We start from the raw sequence: 19,230 nt of genomic DNA on the forward strand, positions 1-19,230 counted from the left end.
TTAAACCCATCCCCGAAGGTGCTCAGTTTCAGATTTTTAAAAACACCAGGGCAAGTGTATTTCTGTCAGTCAATATACTCGGCACAGAAAATATTACAAGTGTGAAGTCTAAGCATGACACATGAAATGCTAGAGGAACTCAGCAGGCCAAGCAGCTTCTACAGAAGGAAAAGAGTACAGTTAACATTTTAATCTGAGAACCTTCATCAGAACTGAAGAAAAAAGATGAGGAGTCAGAGTTAGAAGGTGAAGGGTGAAGTACAGGGCTGGAAAATTGATTGGTGAAAGAGATACAGGATTGAAGGAGAAGCAACATCTTATATTTTGTCTGGGTGGCCTCCAACCTGATGGCATGAACATCGATTTCTCGAACTTCAAGTAACGCCTCCCCCCCACCATATCCCAGTCCCCTTTCACCCTCACCTCATCTCCTTAACTGCCCATCACCTCCCAGTGGTGCTCCTCCCCTTTTCTCTTTGTTCCATTGCCTTCTGTTCTCTCCTCAGACTTCCCCTCCTCCAGCCCTGTAACTCTTTCAACCCATCAACTTCCCAGCTCTATTCGACACCCTCCCCCCACTCGCAGTTCAACCCGTCACCTTGTGGTTCTTCCTCCACTCCTAACTCATACCCCTCATTTTCATTCCTCCAGTCCTGATGAAGATCCACAGCCCAAAATGTCAATTATACTCTTTTGCACAGATGCTGCCTGGCTTGCTGAGCTCCTCCAGCAACTAGAAAGGGGAGGAGGGAAGAGAAGAGAGCGATAGTTTTAGGGGATTCTATAGTCAGGGGAGCAGATAGGAGATTTTGTGGGGCAGATCGGGAGTCTCGGATGGTATGTTGCCTCCCTGGTGCCAGGGTCCGGGACATCTCAGATCGGGTGCAGGCTATTCTTGAGAGTGAGGGCATGAACCCAGATGTAGTGGTCCATGTAGGGACCAATGATGTAGGTAAGGTGAGTGAGGGGGTCCTGCTTAGAGAGTTCAGGGAGTTAGGAGTGAAGCTGAAAGGCAGGACCTCCAGGGCGACAATCTCGGGATTGCTACCTGTGCCACGTGCAAGTGAGGCGAAGAATAGAATGATTATGCACATCAATACGAGGCTGAGAGCATGGTGCAGGAAGGAAGGGTTCAGGTTTTTGGATAATTGGACTTTGTTCCAGGGACATTGGGATCTGTTTCGAAGGGACGGTCTGCATCTGAACCGGAGGGGTACTAACATTCTTGCAGGAATGTTTGCCAGTGCTGCTCGGGGGGGTTTAAACTAGATGTGCAGGGGGCAGGGATCCAGATCCAGAGGGTTGATCAGAAGGAGCATGAGGTTAAATGTGTAGAAGGTTTGGGTGATCTTGAGAAGGTCATCAAAATTCAAGGTGCAATTAGCCCGATGGAAGTTCAAGGAGCTGGGTTAGGTACAGTAGACAGTGTTTTAAGCAAAGAGAGGAGGAATGGGCTAAGAATTCTATACTTGAATGCGCGTAGTGTCAGAAATAAGACAGATGAGCTTGAAGCTCAGATGAAAATGGGGAACTATGATATTGTTGGGATAATGGAGACATGGCTGCAAGGGGATCAGGCCTGGGAATTGAGTATACCAGGGTATACGTGCTATCGTAGAGACAGAAATATGGGAAGAGGGGGTGGGGTGGCCCTGTTGGTGAGGAATGAGATTCAGTCCTTAGCAAGAGGTGACTTGGGAACAGGGGAAGTAGAGTCTGTGTGGATTGAGCTGAGGAACAGTAAGGGTAAAAAGACCCTAATGGGTGTTGAGTACAGGCCCCCAAACAGTAGCGTGGATATTGGGTACAAGTTGATTAGGGAGTTAACATTGGCATGTGCTAAAGGTAATGCAGTCGTTATGGGAGATTTCAACATGCAGGTGAACTGGGAGAATCAGGTAGGTGCTGGACCCCAGGATAGGGAGTTTGTGGAGTGTCTAAGGCGGGGGTCGGCAACCCGCGGCTCCGGAGCCACATGTGGCTCTTTTACGTCTGTGCTGCGGCTCCCTGTTGCTTTGGGAAATAATTGGTTGTGGCGACCCTTTTCCTGGCACATCTGAACCGACTCACAATTAAATAGTCTACGGGGGTTTGCGAGCACAGAGCTTTGGAGCCTCTGCGCCATGGGGGGCAGGTTGAGGGAGGCTTAAAAGTGAGGCTGAAGTTTTCGAATAAAGTTTTTTCCTTCGACTGCAGTTACCGACTCCGTGTCGTAATTTTAGCGCTGCGTGTAGCACACCGCTACATGGTCAGTATTTAATTAAAAGGTATTTTATGTTAGTTTGTTAGTTTTTGAAATGTAAATCTAAATTTGAAGATTATGGTGATCTTGTACAATCTAAATAAGACGTTGTGGCGACCCATTTCCTGACACATCCGAACCGGCTCACAATTAGCCAGCGTTCAGGCTAAGGGAGATAGCCTACGGGGTTTGTGAGTACGTGTCTTTTGCAGCATCCGCGCCCATGGGGGGTGGGTTGAGGGAGGCTTAAAAGCAAGGCTGTTTAGTTCGAATAAAGCTATCTTTGACTGCAGTTTACTGACTGCGTGTAGCACACCGCTACAACGTGTTTTTATCGCTGGCTGTCCAGAGGGAAGGTGCTGAAACGCTTTGTCGCGTGTCTGGAAGAAGTGAAAACTTTCCTGGGCAGCAAAGGGCTCAACTTTCCTGAGCTGGAACAGCCAGAGTGGCTGGAAAAACTACACTTCATGGTAGACATGACAGCGCACCTGAACACGCTGAACACAGCTCTTCAACGGGGTAAGGACGTACAGCCCTGCACATGTTGGAGGATGTTTTGGCATTCGAGCGCAAGTTGACGTTGATTGCCAGAGATTTACAGAAAGGCACTTTGTCTCACTTCCCCAATTTGAGAGAGTTCAAACAAGGTCACGACATGATAAATTCAGAGTATTTACATTCTGCAATCATCGCAATGCAAACATCATTTGGGAAACGCTTTTGTGAGTTCAGAGAGGAAAAAAACACATTATCCTTCCCGGTCACTCCCCTAAGCATCGATTCATCTCTACTGAATACGACTGCATTGGCAGGTGTGAGTCAACCTGAACAAGTATGATAAATATTTTAATTGCCTATTATTTTACGTATATTCATATGTTTTCATTGTTCAGTGAAATAGTCCTTTTATTTTTCAGGTTGACAGCTGGCTGACGTTATTTTTGGTTTGCTGCTGGCGGCAAATTTAAGTTTGGCGTTTTTCATAAATACAAGAAGGACTCAAATAGACGTTGAGTATTTTACTTAAAAGTAACCTTCAACCCAACGTCTTTTTTTCGGAGTTCAAAATGTTTTTGTTGCATGCAGAAATGTAATTTCGTTTTCTCTGCAGGAGTTCATCAATTTCATAAATGCAACACATTATAGTTTGTTTATACATAGCATAAAGGCAAAACAAAACGTTGTATGCAGTGTTATTTCATTTTAAATGTCAAACGGGTTTTGCGGCTCCCAGTGGTTTCTTTTCTGTGGGAAACGGGTCCAAGTGGCTCTTTCAGTGGTAAAGGTTGCTGACCCCTGGTCTAAGGTATGTATTTTTGGAACAGCTTGTGCTTGAGCCAACCAGGAACGAGGCTATTTTGGACTTGATGTGTAATGAACAGGAATTGGTAAGTGATCTTGAAGTAAAGGAGCCATTAGGAAGTAGTGATCATAACATGATAAGTTTTTATCTACAATTTGAGAGGGATAAGGGCAGATCAGAGGTGTCAGTGTTGCAATTAAATAAAGGAGACTACGGAGCCATGAGGGAAGAGCTGGCCAAAGTTAAATGGGTGGATGCCCTGGCAGGAAAGACAGTGGATCAGCAGTGGCAGATATTCTTGGGGATAATACAAAAGATGCAAAAGCAGTTCATTCAAATGAGAAGGAAGGATTCAAAGAGGGGGAAGGGGCCACAGTGGTTCACAAAGGAAGTCAGAGATTGTATAGCATTAAAGAAAAAGTAGTATGACAGGGCTAAGATGAGTGGGAATACAGATGATTGGGAAAGTTTTAAGGAACAGCAGATCTTAACTAAAAAAGCAATAGAGAGAGAAAAAAATCAGGTATGAGCTCAGTCTAGCCAGGAATATAAAAGGGGATAGCAAAAGCTTTTTTAGCTATGTGAAGAGAAAGAAGATAGTTAAGAACAATGTTGGCCCCTTGAGGAATGAATTGGGAGAAATTGTTATGGGAAACAGGGAAATGGCAACAGAATTTAATGGGTACTTTAGATCTGTCTTCACCAGGGAGGACACAAGCAATCTCCCAGATGTATGGATGGGCCAGGGTCATAAGATATCAGAGGAATTGAGACAGATTGACATTAGGAAAGAAACTGTGATGAGTAGACTGGTAGGACTGGCTAATAAATCCCCGGGTCCAGATGGTTTGCATCCGAGGGTTCTAAAAGAGGTGGCTCAGGAAATTGCGGATGCATTGGTAATCATTTTCCAATGTTCCTTAGATTCAGGATCAGTTCCTGAAGATTGGAGAGTGGCTAATGTTATCTTACTTTTCAAGAAGGGAGGGAAGGAGAAAACGGAGAACTATCGCCCTGTTAGCCTAACGTCAGTCGTGGGGAAGATGCTTGAGTCCATTATTAAGGACGAAATAGTGGCACATCTTGATGGCAGTAATAGGATTAGGCCGAGCCAGCATGGATTTACCAAGGGCAAATCATGCTTGACTAATCTGTTGGAGTTTTTTGAGGGTGTAACAAGGATGTTAGATGAGGGTAAGCCAGTGGATGTTGTATACCTAGATTTTCAGAAGGCATTCGATAAGGTGCCACATAGGAGATTGGTGAGTAAAATCAGAGCTCATGGCATTGGGGGCAGGGTTTCAACATGGATAGAAAACTGGTTGGCAGATAGAAAGCAAAGGGTAGCAGTGAATGGATGTTTCTCGGACTGGCTGGAGGTGACTTGTGGGGTACCACAGGGCTCTGTATTGGGACCACAGCTCTTTATGATTTATGTCAACTATTTAGATGAGGGCATTGAAAACTATATCAGCAAGTTTGCTGACGATACTAAACTGGTGGCAGTGTGACATGCGAAGAGGATGTTAGGAGAATACAGAGAGACTTGGATAGGCTGGGTGAGTGGGCAGATACTTGGCAGATGTCATTCAATGTGAATAAATGTGAAGTTATCCACTTTGGAAGCAGGAACAAGAGGGCGGAGTATTGTCTGAACGGTGTAGAGTTAGGTAAGGGAGAAATGCAAAGAGACCTAGGAGTCCTAGTTCACCAGTCAATGAAGGTGAATGAGCAAGTGCAACAGGCAGTGAAGAGGGCAAATGGAATGTTGGCCTTTGTTACAAGGGGAATTGAGTACAAGAGCAAGGATGTCCTTTTGCATTTGTACAGGGCCCTGGTGAGACCACACCTGGAATATTGTGTACAGTTTTGGTCTCCAGGTTTAAGGAAGGACATTCTGGCAATTGAGGAAGTGCAGTGTAGATTCACTAGGTTGATTCCTGGGATGGCAGGGCTGTCTTACGCAGAGAGATTGGAGAGATTGGGCTTGTACACGCTGGAATTGAGGAGATTGAGAGGGGATCTGATTGAAACGTTTAAGATAATTAAAGGATTTGATAGGATTGAGGCAGGAAATATGTTCCAGATGTTGAGAGAGTCCAGTACCAGAGGGCATGGATTGAGAATAAGAGGTCAGTTATTTAAAACAGAGTTGAGGAAGAGTTTCTTCTCCTAGAGAGTTGTGGAGGTGTGGAATGCACTTCCTCGGAAGACGGTGGAGGCCAATTCTCTGGATACTTTCAAGAAGGAGCTAGATAGATATCTGATGGATAGGGGAATCAAGGGATATGGGGACAAGGCAGGGACTGGGTATTGATAGTGAATGATCAGCCATGATCTCAGAATGGCGGTGCAGACTCGAGGGGCCGAATGGTCTACTTCTACACCTATTGTCTATTGTGTGTGTGTTGCTTGGATTTCCAGCGTCTGCAGATTTTCTCTTAAATGTGGAGTCTAAATCAGTTGTTTTTTTTTTAATATGGCCTGTAGTTTTACACAGACTAAATATTAATTTGTTAAAGAACTCATTTTTTCCTTGCTCCAAACTCTTTCCATACATTCAATCCACCTTCTTTCTCAGTTCTTGTACTGTATATTCCTCAGTATGAATACATTTGTAACTGTTCCAATCCTAGGCTGATCACCTACTCACTTGGATAGCCCATGTCCAACTTACTTCATTCACACATTCAGCAATTTGCTGCAAGTAGGAAAATCCCACCCATGCAGAGACAAGTTCAAATGCCTGTTACACCCTTTCTGTCCATAGTTTATTATCAAGGTAGTAAATCGGATACAAATAGACCAAAATGTTAATGGCAAGCCATCAACTTAAAATGAGGACAGTGAGAAAGTTGAAAAGAAATTTCTTTGAACAAACATAAGTATGAAAAATTTTAAGTAAGAGACCAGATTGTTCATGTCCTACAAAAGGAATAATAAACACCTGAAGCAGGGGATGTTAAGTGTTCAATTCAGTTTCAAGACTTGCAAATAACGTGGCTTTATTCACTGGAGCAAGGCAGTAGACCAGAAGTTAAAACAGTCACGTAAGACTCAAGCCAGTAAGACATAAATGGACTACACTAATCTAAAAAATTCATTTACTACTTTTAATGGTGTAAAATAAAAGTTTGTCTCAAATTTTTATTCTGCTCCATAAATAGTAATCAATGATGTTCCTAGAACAATATTGTAGGGTCAGTTTCAGAACAAGCTGCTTTGCTGATGTTTGCAAGATCTTATAGGTCCAATCTTGATAGCCAGCTCTCAATGAATATTCATGAATATTACCAGCAAAACTACAAAATCCAGAAATGCTGCTGCTTTCCTAGCACATGCCACGGTGACAGAAATGACAGAGTGCTCCAAGGGGCTTAAACAGAACACAGGAGGCAGCACTCACTCAGATGCCAGGTGCCAGGAAGGACTGGAAAAGGTATAATGAAAGGCTGCACTTTGAAGAAACATGCCATGGTCGGAAACTCAGATGCCTAGTGACTACTCTAGTAGGCAGAAAAAAATATGGTCCTCCCTCCTAGTTTGACTGTGGCTGACCGCCGTTATGCAGCACTGAAAGGCAAATCAAGAGATGTGGCACAATTGAGTAACAGAAGCGAATTGATCTGAGGGTTATAAATCAAGAATAATCTTTAGTTTAACCTCCTAAAATAGTTTAGTTTCGGCATGCATGCCAGCTTGCAGCTACGGTTAGAAATTTTAGTGAGGTCCACCTTGCCGGAGCTGAACGTGTACAAGAAAGCCTTCTCAGGAAAGGCCATACTAAAAACAAGAGATCCAGCATAATAAGGAAGGGAAAGTCTTGGGTGAAGTCTTTTCTGCTGACTCGATGTCTCTCTGGTTTCCTATGGCTGTAGCTTGTTAAGCTTGTAAGGGGAGTGTTAAGTACAGAGAAATCCTGAAAGGTGACACTGTCTTCACATTTATGGGAAGGCTCAGTTGTAGGTACAAGCATTGCGTTCTGGTATGGAACAGCTTGGCAGAAATTGCAGATTGTACAATAAAGATTGCTTCAGTAGAAACATGGCCAATAAAAATGAATAAAAGCAAGCAGCAACAGAAAGTAAACAAGAAAAGAATATGAGGAGAAGGCAGGAGATCGGGGATGAGAAGGAAAATAAATCAGCCATGATGAAATTGCAAAGTGAATTCGATGGGCCAAATGGCCTAATTTGTTCATTTATCTTATGGTTTAATGTCAATTTATAGACCAAAGGGGCTACAAAAAAAAACTAACTACTGCTGTTGATGCTTTTTGGTGTTTTAAAGTAGGATAGAGAAGTTTCTAGTGCCAATAAAAATCACACTGAACTGCCACATATTGAATTTTCTGCTGAGGATTAGGAGGCTTGAAAATGGGAGCATTAGTGTACTTGTTAAACAAACAGCACCAGTTTATTCTTGGTGGTCATAAGCACACAACCCTCTTTCATGTTTCGAAATTCATGAGCTGGCTACCAGATGGCAAGTTACTAACATATCTGCAAGTTCACAATTGACTAACCTCTTACGTGTTCTTTGTTACTTTTATCAAGGCAATATTTAAGATCATAAAACATATGGACTAATTCTGCTTCTTCAGCCTATCAATTCTGCTGTGCCTTGCCAACATGGCTGATTTATTATTCCTCTCGACGCCAGTTTCCTACCTTCTTCTCAAACTTTGATGCCCTTATGAATCAGGCAGTTATCAACATCCTCTTTAAATATACCCAATAACTTGGCCTCCACTGCTCTGTGACAATTCACAGATCCACCACACTCTGGCTAAAGTAGCATCTCTTCATCTCCATCCTAAAGGGGCATCCTTGGATTGTGACGTCATGCCTTAGATTCACATCATTCTTTTCAATAAATGACCAAATTCAAAAGGATCAGTTATAAAAAAAACCTATTCCTTCAATGCAAAGACTCAGGCTCCTGTGATGTACAGCACCACAAGCACCTGCGGCACACATGTTGCTCTTACTATCAGGTGAACTAGTACATATTTAATCAAAAGCCCGTCAAGTCATGCATATCTATATTAATACTCAAAACACTCTCCAGGGACTCTTCCTGGAAAATGTGCAGAACACCCAAGGTTGCCTGAGATATCCCAGCTTCAAGATTAATCATCTCAGCAGCAGAGATTATAAACATTTTCCTACATGCCTATTCAGAAAAATAACTGTATTATGGAAACTGGGCATCCATCCCAATTACACTATTGTTTACCTACTATAGAAACAGCTCCTATTGTATTTATTCACCACATTCCTGTACATGTTCAAATATTTATTCTGTCCAGCTATCCTGGGCAATGGAAACTGGAAGTCTTTGGCATCCAGTCAGCCTTCAATTAGCAGAAATTGTATTCCTCTAGTTATGCTGTGTCCAGGATACTTCAAAGCAAGATCCACATTATTCCTTTTAATATAAAAGCCAAGATGGGAAAACTTGCATTCAAATGGATATAGCAGCAGTACAAACTGGACAGAAATAAAACTTACAAGAGGTCAAAGCAAAGAAACTTCAAGTAAATTGACTCAGTTGTGATTTCCATGTTATTTATGCGAAAACCATTTATACAGACCCAGTCTATCACTGTGGGAATTCATAAGGTTCAACTGCACCTTTAGAATTGTTAACAATAGCTTTTATTTTGGAGAGTTTGCAACCAGAGTCAAGTTTCATTCGCAGCCCTTCATGACCTGGACAACATCCCTGTCACAATACCCACACCCAAGGATACTTCTGCATATTTAAGAGACTGAGGGGTCAATTGGTTACGAGGAACAACTTGGTGTTGCATTCAGATAATCAACAATGATTATGATGAATGGCAGAGCTGACTTGAAGGGGTGATGGTTTACTCCTGCTCCTATTTTCTATGTTTTAAGTACCTTGAAATGACAAGATAATTACTGTTGCTGTGAATGGCACGACTATCAATTTCCCATTTTCACCTTAAAACACAACAAGTTGAAGGAAATAAGATACAAATGATCATTATTAACTGGTGACAAAGACCTGCTTGAAATGCATTCCAGTCTTTGGCACTTGCATTCATCCTTCACCTGGAATTTAGGGGGAAAAACAATACACACAAAAAAAGCTTCTCATTCAATAGAAGTGCTACAAAAGTGTACTGGTTGGTTTGTTTCCTGGCTATGAATTGATCCTACATGAGAAGTGCATCAGCTTCACAATTAATGAAATGTTTTAAAACTGAAGTCCATTAAAATTTCACAAACTCAAATCTTTTTGACAAAGACTTAATTTGCTCAGAAAATTTTAAATATTAATGTAAAGAAATTTGAACATCCCTCCCCAGTACCTTGAAAATAAGATACAAGGTGATGCTCCTGATGCAATTGTCACAATTACCCTTGAGAGGCATTCAACCTGGGCACAGTGACATTGGCTGGATTGGTTTTGAAGAAAATGTTCCAGATTAACTGGAACTTGATTGATTAAAAAACCTTGTATATATTTGCCCAGCACACAAACGCAAACTAGAAACTTTTATCACCGTCAACCATCAGGTTGCATAAACCTGAATGTGAAGGTGAATGTGACTGATGTTGACACCACATGTTGTTGAGCTGTAAACGGATAACAGTTCAAGCAAAAGTCAAATGCAGCAAGTAAAATTTCTGGGTAAGTGATATTCAAAACAAGTTTCCACAGCTCTGGGAGAAATTACATTTTTTCATTGCTGGTTGTAAGAATATCGTACCTATCCTATTTAACACTTTGAAATAGTTTTATTTTTCATATCATACCTATAACCTGTTAAAACATTAATATCAATTATATGTTAGAATTAGCACAGTTGACCAAAATGAACTATGGAGAATTTAGGAGTGAGGGTCACAGTGATAAACGAAAGTCACAAAGTGAGCCATAAGCAGAAAAAGATTGAGAACCACTGTAATTATCTCAATTTAAAAAAAAACCAGGTCTCCTCTCAGCCTCCAATGGTCAGGGGAGAACAAACTTTCCTTGCAGTTCACCTCTAATCAGTCTATTCTTAAACTAAAATGACACCAAGGAAAACAGTCTTTGGCAGGGCTGTTTCAAGTGATTGCCCTGGGCATCAAAGCACTAGTTGAGTAAGTAAGGGATCAAGGAAACCAAGTGCAACAGAGAAACCTTTCAGCAGAGCAAAGCCAGATCACACACAGGTGCCTGTAAAAAGTCAAGTGTCTCTGCCCTGAGCTTCCATGCAAATAAATTAATTTGTCCTTTACTGATGGAGCACCACAGAAACACATTGGACACACTGCTTAGACATGGACTAATAAGCAACAAGCAAATTACACAACCATCTCACTACAAGCATGTCAACAAATTACTGATATTCAATTTCAGTACAATTGATGAGCCTTACCATAAAAATCTGGGGGGAGGGAGGACTCAAAGGGCATATATCACACTATAATCATGCTATAAATAAGTATATGATGTCAGATTTTGCTACTTCAGTTCCCCATGGCCTATTGCTTTCACACTGTCACCATTCTCTGCACTCAGAGCTACAGCTCACTGTGCTTTTAACTACACATACACAATTTGTGCCTCTGGAGGTTCTTGGATGGTGTGAGGTTTATAAGTATCAGGCCCATCTGATTAAATTAGGACCTCAACCATGCAGCTGGTACCAATAACTTAACTAATATTCCTCAGGTGTCTCAATCCACTTCCAAATATGATTTTGCTTTCTTTCACTTCTAGTCACTCAAGGTAAAATCAGCCCTGAAGATATTCCAAATCATCACTGAATAACTGTGGGAGGTTTGCTGTGCAACCAGGATAATATGCTTATTCCAAAGAGGATCAAGGAGGATCTCATGAAAATATTGGAAAATTCTTCAGAATTTTCACTTCTAACTACTGTCGTCTTTGGCTTCAAAGAATTTATCCAATTATTCCAGAACAAACAGAGCACAACTAATAAATAAATCAGATCTGAATGGTTCAGAAGATAAAGCAGAACATTCAATTGGCACCCTATCCACCACACACAGCACAATCACAACTCAACAACCAGTCATCCAAGACAAACAGATGAGGCACTGTATTGTTTAGAGTCAATCAAGATAAAACTTGAGCTGTTGGCAAAATACAAGCAGTTTCAAAGCAAAAGTACATTTGTGCATGATCAGATGTTAAAATGTATTTTTATATTAACAGGATGAAGAAAAGTGAAGCCATTTTGCATTCTTTTGGTAAAATTAAAAATTCATTTGAACAGTCAGAATTAATTTTGAAGATACACATTGAGCTATATCTAGTATTTAAACCCAGTTTAAAATAGGGCAGTGCAGAATTGGATACCAAGTTAATGGATCGCCTATCATTCTATTGGCACACTAAAAACTAAATTTAAACTCAGAATTTACTGTAAATATCTGAGACAAGTTGAAGTGCAGTTCTGTTTTCAGTACTTCCGATATTGAATTAGCCCATGTTCATTAGCAGCAAGATTGGGATAGTTTGGATCAGTTTAAGAAAGTCAACATTCATCACGTATTACAATCCATCTCTAACAAGAGAATCCAACTTTGCATGACACACCATGGTATTAATACCGCCACATCCCAGCATGAAACCCAAACAAGCCTTATTATTCCAATCATAGTCTGTTAACTCATTTTCTAGATCAAAACATTACTGACAAGTATTTATTGCTCATCCCTAATTGCTTGAGGTGAATGCAAGCAGGCTTTTCCCACTGAGGCTAGGGGAGAAAAAAAAAACAGAGGACATGGGTTAAGGGTGAAGAGGGAAAAGTTTAAAGGGAACATGGGGGGGGGGGAAACTTCTTCACACAGAGTGGTGGGAGTGTGAAATGAGCTATCAGATGAAGTGGTAAGTGTGGGTTCACTTCTAACATTTAAGAAAAACTTGAACAGGTAAATGGATGAAAGGTGTATGGATGTGGTCCAAGTGCAGGACGAGGCAGAAAAATGGTTTGGCACAGCCAAGGGCCGAAAGGCCTGTTTCTGTGCTGTAATGTTCTCTGGTTCTAATGCTGTTGGGTTAGGGATCCAGTGGTGATGGGCGACCAGAGATATTTCAAGCAAATTAGCTTACCATAATGAGACTGAAATGTCACAGGTGGTGAGAATAGTTGGACAAAAAGAAAGTGCTGGAAATACCCAGCTCTATGGAAAGAAATTGAAAGAGGCAAAGGAAGCCTGTAAAACTGCAGGGAGGATGGAGAGAGATAGCCATAAGATGTTCATTAACATTACATGCAACTATTTGGTTTCATATGAACTGTTAGAAAATAAAACCATAAGACATAGGAGCAGAATTAGGCCATTCAGCCCAACAATCTGCATTGCCATTCCCTTCACAGCCAATTGATTTCCCCTTCCCACCCTATTCTTCCGCCTTATTCCCATAATCTTGACACACTTACTAATCAAGAACCTATCAACCTCCATGGAATTTAATTCCACAGATTCACCGTCCTCTGGCCAAAGAAATCCCTCATTTGTTCTAAAGGGACATCCTTCTATTCTGAGGATCATCCCAAACACAAATTTAATGTCTGACTGGGTAAAAAGCAGGGCTGTAAACAAAATTACCTTGTCAATGAGTGAATTAGAAGCATTGGAGGGCGAGAACGCAAGCAAAACAAACCTAGATAACAGAATGCAGGATTTGTAAAACCAAAAGGATGAGAAGCCCAGTAGCTAAGTCTGGGCATGTCCTCATTTCCCCAGAGGAAAAATGAAAAGGGGACAAAAGCTGAACAAAGCTAAACAGCATGACCTACTGGGTATTTCCAACTTTCATGTTTTTGTTTTAGGTAGAATTTGCATTTTCTATTTTGACTTCCCAGAGGCTGTCACTGCCTGATACTTCCATGGTCTACAATTACTCATCACTTATCAGCCTATGCCTGTGCTCGCGAGTTTAGGTAAATGATTGGGCTTCTTATTAAAATATATAAATTAAGATCAGAAATATTTTCCATGTAGATAGTGAATCTTTGGAGAACTGTCTCAGAGGTCTGTGGAGTCTCAACAATGAAGTGCATTTGAGGCAAAGGAACATTTAATGTCAGAGAAATGTATACAATATACATCCTGAAATTCTTTTTCCAACTCAAGATATTTGACGACAAAGGGAATCACTAGATGTGGCTTGGTACTGGCTTCATTTAACAGTGGAGCAGATGCAGAAGGACAAATGGTCTACTTCTGTGAGTATTTTTTTAGCAAAAACACTGACTTCCTGTAAAACCCATTTTCTCCCTAATTACTGCTATTGTTAGAAAACAAAACACATCTGACCTTTACTTTAGCAATATTCATAAACGGCATGTTCACATTTCATTCCAAGTTTGCATTGTTCATTCTTCTGATAGGTACACTCACCATTCTACTTTGCACTCAAAACAGAAATGAAAGGGAGGTATAGAGAGACTTTAGCATCCCCATCCCCTAACTCCCGCTCGGAGTAGCAAGTTTGATGTGGAGAAGGGGTGGTGATGAGAGAAATTGTTTTCACAGTTCAAAAATGGAGCACTCCACATATTTCAGCCAATTTCATCTCCATCTAATTTTACGAATTAAGAAAAAAGAGTTGGGCAACATTTCGTAATGAATACTAATGCCTTTGATTAAGCCAGCTTGGATCACCAGAATCCTAAACGGCGACATGGTAGCATTGTGGTTAGCACAATGGTTTACAGTACCAGCAAACTGCCACTGTCTGAAAGCAGTCTGTATGTTCTCCCCATGACCACGTAGATTTCCTCCATATGTGTCGGTTTCCTCCCACAACCCAGTTGGTAGGTTAATTGGTCATAGTAAATTATTCTGTGACTAGGCTAGGGTTAAATTGGGGTTTGCTGGGCGGTCTAGCTCAGAGGATCGGAAAGGCCTATTCCGCACTGTTTTGATAATAAATACAAACACCACCAGTTCCTTTTCAGCTGTATTTTTTGCAACTGCTGAATATGCAAAACTGCTTTCACTCAAATAGAAGTCCACTTGCCTTTGAAAGCAGTAATGAGGATGGAATTTATAAGTAAAGTCCCATCTTTCAACACAATTAACAGCCTTTCACCTCACGGAACTCAAAAGATGAAGCAATTTCTCCATTACTTGCATAGCTTTTATCAGACCATTTTACAAATAGTCAGGAGATACCAGAATGGCTCGGACTGAGCACTTCATTTCTGGCAAAACATTTGGCTCTGGTTGCCCTTAAACAGACTCAAACAAATTCCAATTTAAAACAGATTTCAATATGGAACAGCTGCACAATCCTGAAAACAAGCTATAACACCAATTCCAAAGAAACTGGTGTGTTCTTTGCAAGTCAACACACCCCAAGGAGATCTTATAGAGGTGTATAATATCCATGGTTTACATATTGGGGAAAAGTGGAGAAGTTATTACTGTTAGAGATTGTCCAATGATTAAGGATCATAAAATAAACTGATTAACAAAAGGTACAAAGTGAAACAGGAATGAGAATAAAATGCAAGGATTTTCTCTAAGAAAAAAAGTATTGACAAACATGTATTGCCTACAAGTATGGTAAAGACAATTAGTGGTTTTGATTCAGATTGGCACTTCAGGGAAATCAACCTGCAATGCTCTTCAAAAAGAGTAAAGGAAAAGGATAGCTCTCCTGTATCATAACACTTGATATTCTATGCAGGCAGTCCCTAACGGTCAAAATCTGCAACAAGAGGTTTCATCTCACTCCCAAACTACTGTGTTTATTGCAAACTATCTCCAAACTCCTAAACCAGAAATACAAACCATCCCATTAAAACTGGATCCTTGACTTCACGAATAACACACCACAATCATTAAGGCCAGGCAGTGGCATTCTCAGTCTTCTAATCTACTCCTTATACACTCAAAACTGTGGCCAGATTTTGCTTATCCACAAGTTTGCAGATAATACCATCGCAGTGGGCCACATCCCAAATAATGATGAGCCAGTGTAGAGAAAGGAGATAGAGAGCTTAATAATACACGACAACAACAACCTTTCCCTCAATGTCAACAAAAGCTAATCATCAACTTCAGAAAGCAGGGCAATGTACATGCTCCTGTTTGCATCAAAAGCACCAAGCGTTGAGGGCTTCAAGTTTCTTGGTCCAGCTCCAATAGCCTGTCCAGGTCCAACTACTTGAATACCATAGCCAAGAAAGCTCACCAGCATCTCTACTTCAAGAATTACTGCTGGTAACACCACTGACATTTAAGTTAGCAATGAAGGTCCTCTATGGTTGGAAGTATTGGGGGCTTCCTTCATCGTGTCAGTAGCTTCCTCTCGGTTCTCAATATCATCAGACATACAAGTCCCAGGCGGAGATCCAGGAATACCATCGCACTCAGATGTAGGAAGATTCTTCACTGCTGTTTTCATAGCGATTTTGTTTTACCAGTCAGGGTTGTCAGCTCTGGTATGAACCCACAAACCTGGAGAGCCTTAGTCTGTCCAAACCCTTTAACCTCTATCATGATGACCCTACCAAGAGACAAAGCATAAAGCACCACTTCCAGCCAACATAGCTCTCCGGATCACTGAGGCATGCAAATTTCCAAGAGGACTGCAATCTTGGAGATACTTTCTCAAGATGCTAAAGAAATTTAAACACACCTCGTTTGAGCCTCTACTTTTTTAAATCAATACACCATAGAAAAAATCTATCTGGATGCATCATGACTTGTTATGGCAACTGCTCTGCCTGAGACAGCAAGTTGTGGATTTTGCTCAACATATCACAGTAACCACACACCCCTCCATGCATTGTCTACAGAAGTTCCCAAAGGACCCCTAGATTAATGGTAGGGATCAATGGCATAAAAGTGGTTGGAAACTCTGGTCTAAACTTTTCAGTCAGAATCAAAGACCCCGTCCACCCTGGACATTCTCTCTTCCCCAATGCCTTGGGCAGCAGCATGTATTAGCACACACAAGAATACACAACTTTAGGGCAAACACAGCTTCCATCCTGCTGTTGTACGACTATCAAATGTTTCCTTGGTACAAAAAGATGCTCTTTACCACAATTGTGACATACACTTTACTAACTGTACTCGTAACATGTCTGCTTCTGTTAGTTTTCTACCTTAGACCTTGTGCCAGCTGGCAGGGACATTTGCAGATTTTTTTTATCTCTCCTTCAGGTGGTTCCCTCCTGCTTTAAGACCATGATAATTCCATTAAACAAATTGATGTGCCTTAATAACTACTGTCCAGAAGCTCTAACATGTTCCATCATTAAGTTCTCTGAAAGGCTAGTCATGGTACACATCAACTCCAGTCCTCCAGACAACCTTAATCCACTGTAATTTACTTACTGCTGAATCAAGTCTGCGGCAGACACCATCACTCTGGCCCTAACACTCATCGGAAGAGTTGAGAGATTCTTGTTCCAAAGTGTAAGCATCACCAATGCCTCTACTTCCTCAGGAGGCTAAACAAATTTAGCATGACCCCAGTGACTCTTTACAATTTTTAAATTGATGCACCAAAGGCAGAGTTCTTAATGGATGCATGATGGCTTGGTACAGCACTGCTCTGTGCGTGATCACAAGAAGCTGCAGAGTTGTGGACACCGCTCAGCCCGCCACAGGAAGCAGCCTCCCCTCAATCAGCTGTTATATTTCTCACTGCCTCAGTACAGCAGCTAGCATAATGAAAATCTACACCACCCCGGATGTGCACTCTTCTTCCCTCATACATGGAGCAGAAGATACATAAGCCTGAAAGTACATATCAGGCTCAAGGACAGCTTCTGTTATCAGACTCTTGAATATGAGTCTTGGCATGATTTGGCAGCTTATCCATTTCCCTGCACTGCACCTTTTTATTCTGCATTGTTTTACCTTTTTCTAGCTCAAAGCACTGATGATTTAATCTGTATCAACAGTATGTAAGTTTTTCTCCTGCATCTTAGTCCATCTGACAATAATCCAACACCAATACCTCAATGCACCATTTTAAAGAATTCACCACTATGGACTGTGTGCCAAACAAGTTTTTGGTCCACTGCACTTCAGTACATGTGACAATAACAAAGTTACTAAAAGCAGAGAAAATTCACTTATTAATGTCCAATGTATATCAAGTGGGTTTGAGTGGGTACGTACCTGAGAGGTATCCTCCATTAGTCCCCTGATGTTTTCTACCACATCATTTTGCTTATAGCGACGAAGAGCACTAATGAGTTTTGCCAAGTTGGCTTCAGGATCTCGAATGGTCCAGTGTTGTAAGGCTGCATAAGCTCGTTCATGATCCGCTGAATACCCATTAGAGAAAGCCGCTACTTCCCGTTCAGCTGCATTGGCAAGAAATTGATAGACATCTTTCCAGTGGCTCCCAATCTGAGCTGCCACAAGTTTCAGAATATCAACACCTAATTAAAATGAATAAAAATTGTTATGAATAGCTGATTATAATAATGTACCATTAAATGAACAAAGCTTAAGTAAAATATTACAAACATTCATAAACTTGACACTCAACTTATCTGCTCATCAATTTCTTAATAAGGTTGAGAAAACCAAGGGTCACACAAGTTCACTTAATATAGACAATGTTTTTTGTAGAAAAAAAATCATTCAGGAAAGATAAATGGAAGTTTAAGCTACAAGTTAATTTACAAATGAAAGACAGAAACAAAGGAAAGAATAAAAGGCACCATCATGCAACTTGGATCAAAATTATTTTTAACCCAAGCGTTAAATATTCTAATCTTTGTGTGAACCAAACTGGATAATTAAACATCAATACGATGGCGGCACAGCAGAAGAGTTTGAGTCAATTATTAAATCAACCACAAAACTTCATTAATTTCCCCGTATCAGTTTTCCAGTGTGTATTCTTTCATCAAAAGATGCACCAGTCATCTCCCTCTGCTCTGATCATAAAAACTGGTAAACAGGCAAATGAACTTCAGCTCTCAAGCACAAATTACAGAGAATAGAATAGTTATGTGCAACTCCATTCTCTATTTGAAGAAATGCTTTTCACTTCCAATTAGATGTGCAAGAATCAGAATTGGTACCGTGTTTAATATCTGACATACATCATGAAATTTGTTGTGTACCAGCAGCAGCACCATGCATTACACAAAAAAACTAGAAATTAGCATATAGAAATTAGAAACATAGAAAACCTACAGCACAACACAGGCCCTTCGGCCCATAATGCTGTTGCAAACATGTACTTACTTTAGAAATTACCTCAGGTTACCTCTGTCTTTCTAAGCTCCATGTACCTATCCAGGTGACTCTTAAAAGACCTATCGTATCCGCCTCCACCACTGTCACCAGCAGCTCATTTCACACACTCACCACTCTGTATAAAAAAACTTACCCAACATCTCCTCTGTACCTACTTTCAAGCACCTTAACACTGTCTTCTCATGTTAGCCATTTCAGCCTTTTAGAAATTAGTGCAAAACTATGATATAAAACATTAATGTCAAAGCCCATTTTTCCCAGTTATTTGATGGGAAACTGTAAATGGATAAAAGGACATCACAAGATAAATATTTGGGAATGAAATCCAGGGCTTGTGCCATTGCCAACACGGCCAACAGACTTTGCTGCCCAGTTTGCAGATGATACAAAGAATGGTTGAAGGGCAGGTAGTATTGAGGAAACAGGTAGGCTGAAGGAGAACAGATTCG

At 40.9% G+C, this 19,230-nt stretch overlaps 1 protein-coding gene across 1 annotated transcript in view; it reads right to left on the reverse strand.

Annotated features, from left to right (window-relative positions):
- The window catches only part of tnfrsf21 (tumor necrosis factor receptor superfamily, member 21), a 53,249-nt gene that overhangs the window by 10,910 nt on the left and 23,109 nt on the right, over positions 1-19,230 (reverse strand). The window contains exon 4 of the mRNA XM_059981580.1: positions 17,687-17,952. Coding sequence (XP_059837563.1) covers positions 17,687-17,952 — 266 coding nt within the window. The remainder of the gene's footprint in view (positions 1-17,686; positions 17,953-19,230) is intronic.

This window comes from Hypanus sabinus, chromosome 10, assembly GCF_030144855.1.
Source record: "Hypanus sabinus isolate sHypSab1 chromosome 10, sHypSab1.hap1, whole genome shotgun sequence".
Classification (NCBI taxonomy): domain Eukaryota; kingdom Metazoa; phylum Chordata; class Chondrichthyes; order Myliobatiformes; family Dasyatidae; genus Hypanus; species Hypanus sabinus.